The sequence below is a fragment of the Apium graveolens genome, chromosome 5 (assembly GCF_009905375.1).
Source record: "Apium graveolens cultivar Ventura chromosome 5, ASM990537v1, whole genome shotgun sequence".
NCBI classification, from domain to species: Eukaryota; Viridiplantae; Streptophyta; class Magnoliopsida; order Apiales; family Apiaceae; genus Apium; species Apium graveolens.
This window is the reverse complement of record NC_133651.1, coordinates 80556946-80571719: the sequence shown is the minus strand read 5'-3', so window position 1 is coordinate 80571719 and position 14774 is coordinate 80556946. Positions and strand designations below refer to the sequence as shown.

Sequence of the window (14774 nt, the reverse complement as noted above, 5' to 3'; positions counted from 1 at the left end):
GCTTAATATAATTTAATTTGAATAATAAAGTTTGTAAAACCTTTTGTAAGGAGTTAATATGTAGATGTCAACAAATAGTGCATTTTTAATTTGTTTCATTTAAGTGAATAAATACACATCTTAAATTTTAAATATAATGGACGTAGGTGCAAATAATAATTGTTTATTACTATACGTAGTTCTTGAACAATGTATTTGTTTGGAAAAAATTTGAAAATTTTAAGTTGAAGATAATTGTTTAATAACACCTTTTTTTTATTGTTATAGGAAAAATGTGATTCTTTTGTAAAAAGTCTTCAGAATTTACATGATGTACTTACGTTACACTAACCAAACTACATGATTATAGTGTGGAAATAATTCTCCTTTTATGTATCTAATATATACGTAATGAAGTACAATTAATGTTTCATTTTTAAAAATTTGTATAAAATTTTAATTTTATATTGATTGACATACTATTTTTTTGACATAACTGGAGCCATCATTTGTGGTTTAAAAATAATGTAATCTATGTTTTTTGTAAAAATCAGTTTTTTAATTTTTTATTCAATTAAAGTCATAATTATGTATTTAAATCAAAGTTATTATTATCTATTTAATTATTTATTATAATTAATACTGATTGGTTGAAGCGTTTTCATCTGCTACCTAACCATTCATCGAAGAGACACGCCTGTTAGATACCATGTCTTGGTGAACGCACAAACAGACCATTACATGTGATACACCTGGACTATTCATCTCCCCAAGATCTCTATTAAAGGAGTCTGCATCTGATTAGAAATGGTTCATTCATCATCACCTTTCACTCATATTACTATTTCTATTCCGCTTCATTCAAGTTCAGATCAATCACAGCAATGGCCTCCACTTCAAAGAACAGGTGATTCTCTTAACTGATGCATGTAGATACTTATGTGAATACTCCCATTTCTCTGAATTTGTACTCCCTTTATATGTTTTTTTGCGTTTGCTTACTGTTATATGATTTTCATATTATGCATGTCTTCTTCTTACTCACTAGCATATCTTGTACAACCTTTGTCCTCTTCTCACTTTCATGTGTTGTATAATAGGATGTCCACACCTATATTTGATGTCTTCACTTTATGCCTCAACTTGTGTAGATTAATGGTTCATACATTGTGTCAAATATAGATTAACTTAGGCTTCTTATTAAAATTTGGATTCATGTGTTGTAAGTGCTAAATCGGGGGGTAAAAGTTTGTAGTTTTCCAAGGTTGGGTTCATTCCTCATACTTGTCATATGATTTCTTTCCCTATTATTTCAACTGACTTATGACATTCTCATCATTTCATTTCCTATTATTACATTATTGGTGAACTTAGATTTGAATTTTTTTATTTTACTCCTATGATATGGCCTTTTTAATGTGTCCTAACAGTGGTAGCAGTTCCGATGAGTGCAAAAGTGCCACATATGAGAACCGGAGATTCATCAGGTCGGAGAATATGGAAAAGAGCATGACTAATCTCAATATTAACATGGCAGCTGTGTCGAGGATGGTAGATGAGCTGGGGGAGAGCCACATACAGTTCACTAGGCACATGACGATGCAGCAGGAAGAGTTCAACAATAGTTTCAAGGCACATCAACACCTTCTGCTTGAGGAGATCAGGCTTCTGAGGATTGAGCATGGTGAGATCCGCATGAAGATGAATGAGTGGTTTTGAAGGCTTAAGATTGTGGCTGGTTTTATGTTTATTTCTATTTAATTATGTTTTAATTACATTTTAATTTTTTAATGAACAATGCCGTCTTATTTTGGTTGATCGGATTCAGTTATAAACATATTTATCGGTTTATGCTAATGTTTTATGAATGTGGTTTGTTTCTAAATATTGTCATTTATTTTCATTTTATTTGAAAACTAATTTTTATTGTGTATTACCATGGAAAGGTAATGCGTCATTACCTATCTTTAAAGTAGACATTACTTAGAGTAGGACTACTTGGTCAAATAGTGTTTAGAGGCATCTGTAAGTAACTATTAGTGGGAGGAAGGCCTACAGACTGATGTAATTAGTAAGGCTCATTGGTAGGTAAATATACTCAAGGTTGTGTATACTGCAGGTTCTGTAATTTGGCAGAACTATTACTTCACTTAAATTTACTACTACTCCTAAATATAGATCCTGTCATTAGCCAATTAGTATTGTGCAGCATCGAGCCGCTCAAAAGGAGTATGTCTGATGTCCTGCCAGATCAAGTTCACGATACAACTCCTCTTATGCAACTTGTACTTCAGTTTCCTTCTACTTAGTCAAAACTGTTGTCTTACATTGCAATGAAATAGTAAGGTCTGATTAATTATATATACATATATTATTTATTACATGTACTTCTATACATAATTTAGTTAATCAAATATATTGGGAGATTGAAATGAAATAGTAAGGTCTGATTACAACTAACAAATGAGTACTCTTACCTATTCAGTTCTATATCAGTTTGTGCCAATATTGCTTCTCATATTAATTTGTAACATTAAATTGTAATTTTTAAGAAGAAGAATATAATTTCTGGCATTAATTTTCTTTATTTTTTTTCTAATTTATATTTCGATTCTGAAATTTAGTTTTATAATTTGGGTTCGGATTTGAATGTACCTTTAAACGTATGATGTAATATAATTGTATTTGAAAATTATTTATTTCAGTCAAAGTTATTAAAAGCTAGCAAAGTTAATCAATTTATTGAGAAAACAAAATTGGAGGAAGGAACATGTATTTTATATAACACTATATTTAAAAACTGACAAAATGTTGACATGATTATGAAAGAAGAGACAATTTTGTTTATCTTTATATTTTAATATATTACAGCCATAACAATTTGTATGGTTACAATTAATTTTAATTAAGATCTTCATAACTGTGAAATAAAATTGGTGGGTTTATCAAGTTAGTTGTAGTACCAAATGCGTAAAATCCGAATCCTAGAAATTAGGTAATAAATTTTTTTAGCATAATCATAAGTTAATTTGGTCAAATTGAAAGGTGTGATAAATTTTACAATTATTTATGCCATTACACATACTGTTATATTATTATTATATGTATACATGGTTACACTTGTCAAATATAATAGTTTAGGGTGATTACGCTTGAAAACCATAAAATTCATCACATAATAGTTTAACCTCCTCACTTTGAAGGTTGGAGGGAAAAGTAGAAGCATGTGGACATAGAGTTTTAAATTGTACAGGATGCAAAGTGCAAGCAAAATAGATTGTGGAAATCATTAGAATATGATTCTTTCTCCTCTACTGGTTTCATGGATTGGGTTTCTATTTTATTGCTGGAGACCGAAAGGTAAGATTTGACATCATGTCCAGGTGGTAGCTGCTGCTTGATTCCTATAAAAGGCAGTCAAGCAAGGAATGGTATTGAGAATATATGTTGTTTAATACTGACAGGGGAAGGTTAGGGTGTAATGCGTTACCATTGTTGTCTGTTGCTGCATAGAGGTTGTGGCCTCTGTCAGATGTTGGTTTGGATCAATGAAGGTTGTGCAAATGTTTGTTGCGAAGTATGTTTTGGCCTTGTCCAATATATTGAATTCCTTTATGATAAGTTTGATGGTGTATTCCTTGTTAACCAATGCTTTAAACTCTGAAGGGAATGACTTATCTTCTCCCATCTGAAAGAATAGTAAGAAGTTAATGGTCTTTGGAAGGAGGCATGAAATCATAGGTAAAAGTATTAGATGTTACCTGTTTGAGGAGGTGCACAGCTCTTTTTCCAATAACAGCTCTTACCTGCTGGTCATTCAGTATGATGTCAATGCAACCCGTGTTATCTGATGCCTTTACAGTTAACTTGAATCTATGTATATTGAAGAGGCCGAAGAAGGTATTAATTTGCTGTCAAATGTAGACATAAAATTCTGTGGTAGAGAAGTTTGTAATCTTTCACTTACATCTTGTCGGGGCAAGGCAGGATACGATTGCAATGCATACAATACCATTGATCTTCCTCAAATTCTATTTCTCCAAAATATTATGTGCAAATTGTCTTGTACCATGGATCGGTCTCTTCGACCGCAGTGAAAATGAGGTGTGCACAAATTTGTCTCTGCAAGTACATAAACTGTAATATTGAACGAAGAAAAAACTGGTACTTGTTTAGGTTTACATTACCATGATATATTCCCTCCCCACGCTTATAATCCTCGCAACATTAAGCATTTCCACCGCTGCATGTTTGTCCAGTGCATACAATTCTTGTTGGAAGGAAGGTTGTTACAATCTAATGATATTTGTCGAATGTTGAAATTGTTAGATGCATGACATTAGTGTAAGGATTATGTCAATGTAATTTCTTTACTTACTTATGTCTTAGCTGCACACTACAAGAAATATTGAATCAGACAATGGTTTTACACCGTTGTCTAAAAGATGAATATTTCGTTGTCTATCCAGGGGCGGTGTGTTTGGTACTCATACAATGGTAACGCACCATTGTAACAAATACATCACACAACGGAATATAAAGCCTTTATCTCATTTTATTCACACAACGCATAGGACCCTTTCTAATATTCTACAAACAACAGTTTTCTAGCCGTTGTAACAATGTAGAGGCACAATAGTTACAAATAGTGTTATGTGAATTGACTCCTACAATGGTTTATGTATTTATTTCATCTAGTTACACAATGGTTTTTATTGAGAAAACAAATGTATGACATACTTTAGACAACAGTTTTTTTGTTTTTGGGTATTGTGTTTTAGCAATGCTCACAACAGTTTTTGTAATGACCAAGATATTGTTAGAAGCTAATCTAACAATGGTATGTAGTGATCCCAGAGTGTTGTTAGGATTTGTACATACAATGGTGTTAATAATTTGATCTATTGTGCAAATCATTAAGGCACAATGTTTAAGTTCTACTATTTAGTTGTATAAGTTTGGTTTATACAAGTGTATGCCTTTTAAAACATCATTGTCGAATATCTTTAGCACAATGGTTTACTTTTATGCCAAATATTGTCTGATATAGCTTAGGACAATGGTTTACTCATGTACCAACTGTTGTCTAGTATAACTTAGCACAATAAGTATTTTTATTTTACTAAACAATTGTCTATCAAACATAGTAATGGTTCTATACCTATTCTATTTATAAATAAAGCCTTTACAAATACAAATTGCAAAATCAAATACCAAACCATTCAAAAACCAAATGTACAATACGATAAATACCATAACATCCAATAAACTTCATAATTTACCAACTACACCAAAGATCCACTTCAACCATAAGTACATATATCCACCAAACTTCAACAACCATAAAAAGTTCAGAAAAACTCCACTTAAACACCATACCAACGACGTCAATATAACTTAAACTAGTTCATCTTACCATCACAAATTACATATAAACTATTCACGAGACTAACTTAACATGAATAAAACTTCATGAAGAATTTGGCGAAGTCCATCTTTATCACGTTTAAGTCATCCTCATTGTAAGCCAGATTGCCTCTACGAATCTACTGAAAATTAAATAAAGTTTTGACAGTTTTGTAAGCCACTGTGTTGATAGTGAAAATAAAGTACCAGCCGATATAAAGTTGTAATTTAAAATTAAAAACAAGAAAAAATCATATCTTAGTTACAAATTGAAGCTCTTTGTCATAAGAAATTTCTTTCATATATCCCATGACAAAAAGGCCACAGTCCCGGACCCCTTTCTGCAAAGGAACTCCCTGAAAAAAATAGAAAATAAAATTAATCACATATTTTACTTGCATATATGAGAAATTATAAAAAAATATTATTACCGCCATATTCTCCCAACAAATTTTCTTCCTGGCAACCTTATTCACCTTATTCAGCCTCTCTTTGTACATCTTTATCGAACTGTTAGAAAGTAGTACAAGTCAACAAAAAACATTTTGCATAAATTACCTAAAGCAATTAAAAATATTGACTCACTTATCAGCAACTTCTACTCATTCATCGCTTGCAATACGACGCTTAAGAGGATCCATGTGGTATACTACCTCCGTCGTTGGAACAACAACGGTTAGTGACCAGTGATTCCTATCAAAGCATGAGAAGATGTGTCATTCAGAAATTTAATTATGCAGTTAGATGTTACCTCAAAAATAACCAAAGGTAACTTGAAGAAATAATTAAATAAATTACTTATATCTCATTTAATTATATATTTAACAATTTACAAGTTAGCAAATTAATTTACAAGTTACCAAATTTAAATTTCCATCCATACAAATATATTCTACAAATTTCTAAAATTCACTAAAAATATAAAAAAAATGAAAATTAAATTAGAAGTACTTAAACATCTTAATGAGATCATAAAATATGAAGTGTACTTATAAAGTGAGAAATGCTTACACGTCATTGAAAGGAATAAGAAAGCATTGTCCTTCCTTACCATTCATAAAACGGTTGGCAAGCGCACGTGACATCTCCCCTGCATTGCCACAACCAATGGCTCCAACCATACCCGGATCCACAAAAGCAATCATATTCGTCATTTTATTCTTTCTCAAAAACTCATACAAGAAGCTGTAAACAAATTAAACAATAGTTGGAATCTAATTTAATTTTATTTAGAGAACAATTAAAATAAGAATGCACTCATTTTTAATTCAAGATAATTAACAACAAATTGAAAAAGCTAATGTACGTGGAAACTTACTGAATGAATATGGTAATGATCGATCTGGATATTTCACCTCTACCACATAGGGAAAGTATATCTTGCAGAAAGATCACCTGCTTCTTTGTGACAGCAAATGCTTGTTCATATAACTGAAAACTTACGGTTCTTCCATTGCTTAAAGCATCCTTTGCCCACATCCACAACTGTTTTAAAGATGATGGATAATTTACACCCATCTCTACATGAAGCTCATCCTCCACATCATCAGTTTCTATCACTACATGCTTCTTTGTTTTCTTGGAACCAACTTTCTTCGCACCACGCTTTTTGACATTCTGAAAATAAAAACATGCACGTCAACACAGTAAAAACATAACAAAATATATCAATTACACACACACTATCATCAATCTTTACCTTTGGAGTAGACAAAACTTGGGTACTGCTTGTGTTCCCCACCACGAGATCCCTTGGCCATGCAATAAAAGAACCTATTGCTTGTTTCACAGTTACAATTTCATCTCCTACGGGAAATGGGATCTTAGCATCCTCTTGAATTGCATAAGAAATGGACACTCTTGCATTTTCCTTCGAAAGGCATATTTCGTGAAGAGTCGGCTCACATCCTTCAGCAAAAGCAATTTCATCAACCCGACCATATGCTACGATGTTGCTTACTGATCCTATTGCCAGTTGACAAACACCGGATAAACCATCCAACTTCAACCCTTTAGGATGATTCTCAATTTCAACAAACTCATTATCAGCGTCAACCATAAAGGCCTCCTCACCTTTGAAAAAAACATTATGCTCATTCTCCTCTTCAATATCTTTATATCCAATATTGTCCTTAGAAAAACATTCTACATTCTCCTCATCACCATGATCTGAACCTTCATCCCCAGATTCCACGTTCATCTTTTTCCTCACAATATCATTCCTATCATTTTCGTTTATGAACTGAGGCACGCCCTTTAAATCTGAGCAGCTTCCTTGTTGGGAATCAATGATTGGGCTACCCTTTTGACCAATACCTTTAGCCATTTTCAATTCTGCTTTGATCTTTTCAATTTCAGCAGTCCAAAATGCATCTCTCTGTTTTATAATTTTCGGAGTCTCCTCAGCCATAAAATTTAACCCCCTCATGTATACTCTCCTCAATAGTCCTTGATTTTTTCTGTCTCGGCAGATCAAAATAGATGGACTGTTTCACGTGGTTCCCCTGCCCACGTACTCTGCCTCCATGCTCAGGCTTACCGAGCGCCATGGTTCACACATCATTTCTACCTTCTTCTACCAATTCCCCTTCTTTAACCTTCTTCTTGAGCAACTCCTAAAAACACCACAGTATAGAAGAAGTTATAAATCAAATTGGAACTATGATGAATATTCTCGGTTGAAATATAAATGAATAACTTACTATTTTCTCAGCTTTTTCTTTAACATTCTCATTTTTAAAATTACCATCTTTGTCTTTCCTTGCAAGGACCCAGGCATCCGATCGATCTATCGGTTCTTCTGGATGTTTTTTCAACTGCATGTACGACATGTTTTATTAATGATTCAAAGATACAAATTCATATTGACCACACAAAGTATATAAAAAGACTAAGTAGATTTTGGCTGTCATCACTAACCCATTCCATTTCTAGGTTGGCATAACCTTTTCGAGACATAAGATGATGATACTCATTCATCCGGCTTCTTTTCACCTGTTCTTCATGAATTTTCTGTAGAAAAAAGTACCAACAAGGTTAAAACATCACGCTAAATACCTATCCAATTATTGAAATTGATAAATAAATAAAAATAATAAAAATTTTACCTTAAAATCATCTCCGAGACGATCAGCAACAAACATCTCCCAGTGCGACTTTTCTATGAACGTGTACTCAGCCGGAGGAAAAGTGAGCTTTTCTGGTTGATTCCGGTGTGGAAGGATGTACTCTGTCGTGAGCCGGGATTTGAACTCTCTCCACTTTTGACAAGCGGATTCCCATACCAGTTTCCTTGCTGTCGGAGGTACAATAAAGGCCATCTACGTACATAAGAAACAAAAAAATTCAAATATGCAAGTTAACGAATGAACAAAATCTATAGAAAGAAAAGAAAAAAACCAATATCAAAGAGAAAGATAGGCATGTGTGTGTAGACAATTTACTATACCTGCACAAAGTCCCAAATTTTATTTTTTGTCTGCTCAGGAACTTGCTTCCAACTATCATGCCAAATGAGGACTTTGGTCCTTGCCAAAACTCCAATGTACGACTGCATCTCTCCAGCTTCATCACCATACGGCTCCCCTTTTGCATTGAAGGTCACAGTAAGCTTTTGATTCATTATCTTCCGTCTCAGAATTCTGTGCATCGTGACACAACCATGTTTCAATAGTTTTAGTCCTTCCGGTATTTCTGGTTTTTTTTTTAGAATCCATTTGCTTTTTCTTAGAATCCACTTGTTTTTTCTTCTTTGACAACTTCTTCTTTAAATTTTCAGATATCGGATTCTTCTTGACAGATATAGGAGAAGAACAAGAGGGGTTAACTTTGTTCAATGATTGTGTTTTCCTTATAGCCTTCACAACTCTCATCGTTGTTCTGTTTGGAGAAGACTTTGCTTTTTTATGAGAAGCTTGTGTCTTCTTCTTTGGAGGAGCCATAATCTGTGTACCACAAACCATTATAAGGAAGGATTTGCCAAGCTAAGAAATTATATGGGTTTTATGAGAAACAAAATCTAACCACCAAAAAATCTCTAATAATATGGGTTTTATGAGAAACAAAATCTAATAACTAACCAAGACATCATCAAAGTGAACCATTTAAATCAGTAGCAAGTAACAACAATTAAAAAAATACCAAAGAAACAAGTCATATGAGAGTTTTATAAAAATCCAACAAGAACTACATAACATACGAGGGTTTCATAAGAATCGAACCAAAATATAAAAGAATCACAGCAGAAGAGCATAAGAATCAAAACAACAAGTAAAAACATTACAAATCAAGAACAAGCAAGAACTGAACATAACCAATAAAGAACAAGCAAGAGCAAACAAGAACTGAACATAACAAGCTTAATCAAGTAACATGCAACAACAAGCAAGAACTGAACATATTAAAACATGCAAGTACCTTTCTTAGATTTGCTTCGATTAGAAATTGAGAAAAGAAAATGAAAGAGAAGTAGGAGGGGAATGAAGTGTTATCGGGTAAGAAAAGAGAAATCACAAAGGGGGGAATGAAAATGAAAAGAAGAGCATAAGAATCAAAACAAACAAGTAAAAACATTACAAATCAAGAACAAGCAAGAACTGAACATAACCAATGCAGAACAAGTAAGAGGAAACAAGAACTGAACAAAACAAGCTTAATCAAGTAACATGCAACAACAACCAAGAACTGAACAGATTAAAAGATGCAAGTACCTTTCTTAGATTTGCTTCGATTCGAAATTGAGAAAAGAAAATGGAAGAGAAATAAAAGAGGGGAATGAAGTATTATCGGGTAAGAAAAGAGAAATCACAAAGGGGGGAACAAAAGGGGGGAATGAAAATGAAAAGAGGGGGAAGTGAAATAATTTTGGGGAATAAACCAACGGCTTGGATTGTTAGTGTTTTACCAATCCAACGGTGTATTTTAATTGATTGATGAGTGAATTATTCATAATTTTTAGAAATTAATTGAAAAGAAGAGAATATTAAATATTTTTTAAACAACGGTTACTATTAAATCTTTCCTTAATCTACGATTGGGAAAATTTTGAAGTAACATTTTGATTTTTTTTCTAAATAATTTCGATATTAATTAATTCATAATTTTGAATTTTCTCAGTTGTGTATCTCGTGTCGTGTACCTTATTGTGTCGTCCTTATCATGTCGTGTACTCAAAATCCAAACACAAATACTAAATTATCGTGTTGAGTTAAAAATTGTCGGGTGTAGCTTATATAAACAGCTTTTTAGATATACTTAATTTATACATGACCTCGTTTACTTACTAATTCATTGCCTTTTTCTAATTTTTGGAAAATTACTTTCGGGCATGATACTCAAGAATCCTGGTATGTTATGAAATATTCTCCTGGTATGTTGGCAAAATTTAGGGAATATATCATAACATACCAGGAATCTTGAGTATCATGCCCGAAGGTAATTTTCCAAAAATTTGAAAAAGGCAATGAATTAGTAAGTAAATGAGGTCATGTATAAATTAAGTGTATCTAAAAAGTTGTTTATATAAGCTACACCCGACAATTTTTAACACACCATGATAATTTAGTATTTGTATTTGGATTTTGAATACACGACATGATAAGGACGACACAATAATTTACATGTTCTTGCAATGGGAAATTGCAAAAACCGTTGTCTTATGTAAGAAAAAATTATTCCACCAAACCCTAAACCCTAAACCCTAAACCCTATAACCCTAGATCAAACAAAAATTAACAAAAATTAAAGGTGAAATATTCAAATTTGTCGACATTAAAATGACTCGTTTCGCTTTTTGTAACGGATATAGTGTCTATTTAAAAACTTAACAAATCCCGAATTTTTTATATAGAGTTATCAACTATATAGTTCGAAAGTAACCACTGAATGCACATATAGTATATGATTACAATGTAACAAATTAAAAGAAGACACTTGTAATTTATTTCATAAACAATTAGTGATATTTAAATATATATTTAATAATGTAAGTTTTAACATGTCAATTGTTCCTCTTGTTGCATGTCTTCGAAGCCTACAAAATCATTTATAGTCCTTGTGTTTGTCAAAAAAGTTGATATAATACGACAATGGTTTATTGAAAAAACACTTGTTTGTAGGTGTTACTACAATGATAAATTGTTGAAACCGTTGTCCAAGATTTTAAATAAACTACGCTACAAACCATTGTGTTTACATTTTTTTACAATGCAATATTGTTGAAACCATTGTCCTGAGTTTTAAATAAACCAAGAAACCAAATTCTTTTACTTTAAGAAAATTTCTATTTTTTTCAAAAAAAATATAAGTGGGAACATTGGTGAAAGAGGGGGAAAGTGTAAATAATTTTGACTAGCAATAAAGTAGTTTGACTAGCATTATTATACGTGATCATTGTCTGTCTAAGTATCTATGTTTTATTATGCCTCTTTTATTGTCTCCTTCAAACACCATTTCTTAACCATATATTTGTCTCAGTTCTTTGATGTCTGAAGTAATCCAGGGGAACTTCACTTTGCTGAACTCAGGTAAGTTTCTGCTGAATTCATATCAATTTGGGGATTTGGTGTTTATATCGATTTGGAGAACTTGAAATTAGGGTTCATATTGGAGAATTTTAATAAGGGTCCATATCGAGTTTTATGGAATATATATGTTTGTGGAATTTGAGCAAAAGAATGGGTTTAAACTTGGTTGAGTAAAAATGGATAGATCTTGGTTGAAAGCAGATAGAAGAACACAAGAATTTAAACTTGGAGTGGATGAATTGTTAAATTTTACATTTCTGAATAGGTTTAAAGAAAATAAAATTAGTTGTCCATGCTTAAGATGCGCTCATAGTAAATCTTGGAATGCTCAGACTGTTAAGGATCATCTTTATCAATATGGTATTGATCAAACCTATATGTGTTGGATATGACATGGAGAGTCAAATTATGTACAGAGTCATGTAGTTTCTGAACAGGAAACTTCAGAATCATCCGTTGATCCTACAAACATGAGAATGAGGCAGGATATTGTCGATGATGAGGATATTTCGTTAGATTCTTCTGATTTTATGAATCATGTTCAAGGTGAAAATGAACCACTTTATCCTGGATGCGAGAGTTTTACAAAAATGAGAGCTTTAGTCAAGTTGTATAATTTAAAAGCAAAACATGGTATTTCTGATAAATGCTTTTCCGATGTCCTTCTTTTGCTTACATCAATGCTTCCGGAAGGCAACAGTATGCCTTCATCTTTCGGTGAAGCCAAGAAAACTTTATGTACTTTAGGCATGGATTATGAAAAAATACATGCGTGTCCGAATGATTGTCTCTTATACCGCGGTGAGAGGGACGAAGATGAGACGATTTGCCGAATATGTGGGGCATCTAGATGGAAGTTAAACAAGAAAGGAGAAGAATTGGAAGGGATCCCTGCTAAGGTCCCATGGTACTTTCCATTGATACCAAGATTGAGAAATTTGTTCAATACAGCTCAGATTGCAAAGGACATGACTTGGCATAAAACCGAGCGACAAAATGATGGTAAAATTAGACAGCCGGCTGACTCAAAGACATGGAAGGATGTCGATCAAAGGTGGCCTGAGTTTGCTGCAGAGGCTAGGAACCTTCGGTTAGCTTTATCCTCCAATGGATTTAATCCTTTCCATGGACCAGGAAGTGATCACTCAACATGGCCTGTGTTGCTTTCAATTTACAACCTCCCACCTTGGCTTTGTATGAAGAGAAAGTACATTATGCTAAGTTTATTGATATCCGGACCAAATCAGCCTGGAAATGATATTGATATATACCTTCAACCACTTATAGAAGATTTGCAGAAATTGTGGCATGGGAAACAAGTTTATGATGCATTTAAGAAAGAGTCTTTCATACTAAGAGGAATTTTATTGTGGACAATTAGTGATTATCCAGCCTTAGGAAACTTGTCGGGTAACATCATTAAAGGATATAATGCTTGTGTAGTTTGTGTTGATAAAACAAAAGCTACCAGGTTGGCTACTTACAAAAAGATGGTGGTTCTGAGACATCGTAGATGGCTGCCCAGAAATCATCCATATCAAAGGCAAAAATCAGCCTTTGATAACACCATGGAGAAGTTATCAGAACCTATTCCTTTAACTGGAGAGGAGGTGTTAGAAAGGGTACTACCACTAGCGGACCATGTTTATGGTAAGACACAAAACCAACCTCGGTGGAAAAAAGGGGAACCTCGACCAATTTGGAAAAAGATGTCTATATTTTTTCAGCTTGAGTAATGGAAGTTTTTGCCAGTTCGCCATACCCTCGATGTGATGCATATAGAAAAAAATATATGCGAGGCTTTAACCGGTACATTGCTAAATATTCCCGGGAAGATAAAAGATAGAGAATCTGTTCGTATTGATATGGCTGAAATGGGAATAAGAATGGAGCTGAGACCAAAAAATTCTGGAAAAAAAGAGAAGTTACCGATGGCATCTTGGAACTTATTGCATAAAGAAAAAAAGATTGTCTGCTCGTCCTTGATTGGCATGAAGTTACCTGATGGTTTTTGTTTGAACCTTAAGGGTATAGTATCAATGGACACTCTGCGACTTGTTGGAATGAAATCTTACGACTGTCATACAATGTTACATCACTTGCTCCCCATCGCACTTCGGTCAGTACTTCAAAAACAGGTCAGGTGCAATATTATCAGGTTTTGCCTTTTTTCAAGGCAATTTGTAGTAAAGTCATTGAGGTCAATAAATTAGAAAAAATGCAGTCTCAATTGGTGGAGACCTTATGCCAGCTAGAAAAGCACTTCCCCCTTCCTTGTTTGATGTAATGATCCATCTCTCAGTTCATCTTGTAAGAGAAGTTGAGCTTTGTGGTCCTATCTTCCTACGTTGGATGTATCCTTTCGAGAGATATATGAAGACGTTCAAGGGATATGTTCGAAACAGGGCTCATCCGGAAGGTTGCATCGCTGAGGCCTATATTGCAGAAGAGGCGGTTGAGTGTTTAGTTAATTTTGAAGAACCAACAGTTGGGTTACCGGGAAGGGATAAGAACAAGGAGAAATACAGACCCTTATCTGGTGCAACAATGATAAAGTCGAGCATCAAGGATTTGCACTAAGCACATCTGTGTCTTCTTCAAAACAGTAATGAATTGACCCCATATTTCAAGTAAGTTTCTTTATTTAGATTTCTGATTTTTCAGTAATAAATACATCTATTTTTTGTTCCATGATTTTATGATTTTTTTCAACAAAAGCTGAAATTGATTTACTCACAGTGAACATATGGCCTTCTTGGTGGCAAGATATCCATTACATGAAAATGATGAAGAATGGCTTAAGAACAAGCAAAATGAAACATTCCCTAATTGGTTTCAAAAGAAGGTAATAGCTAGACAATAATT

At 33.4% G+C, this 14774-nt stretch overlaps 1 protein-coding gene across 1 annotated transcript; it reads left to right on the top strand.

The window, feature by feature from the left end:
* Nucleotides 1-12379: 12379 nt before the first annotated feature.
* LOC141660210 (uncharacterized) lies at nucleotides 12380-14489 on the top strand. The gene is made up of 3 exons (XM_074467173.1): nucleotides 12380-13559; nucleotides 13662-14028; nucleotides 14123-14489. Exons 1-3 carry the CDS (start codon nucleotides 12380-12382, stop codon nucleotides 14487-14489), a joined length of 1914 nt encoding a protein of 637 aa, XP_074323274.1.
* Nucleotides 14490-14774: the final 285 nt, after the last annotated feature.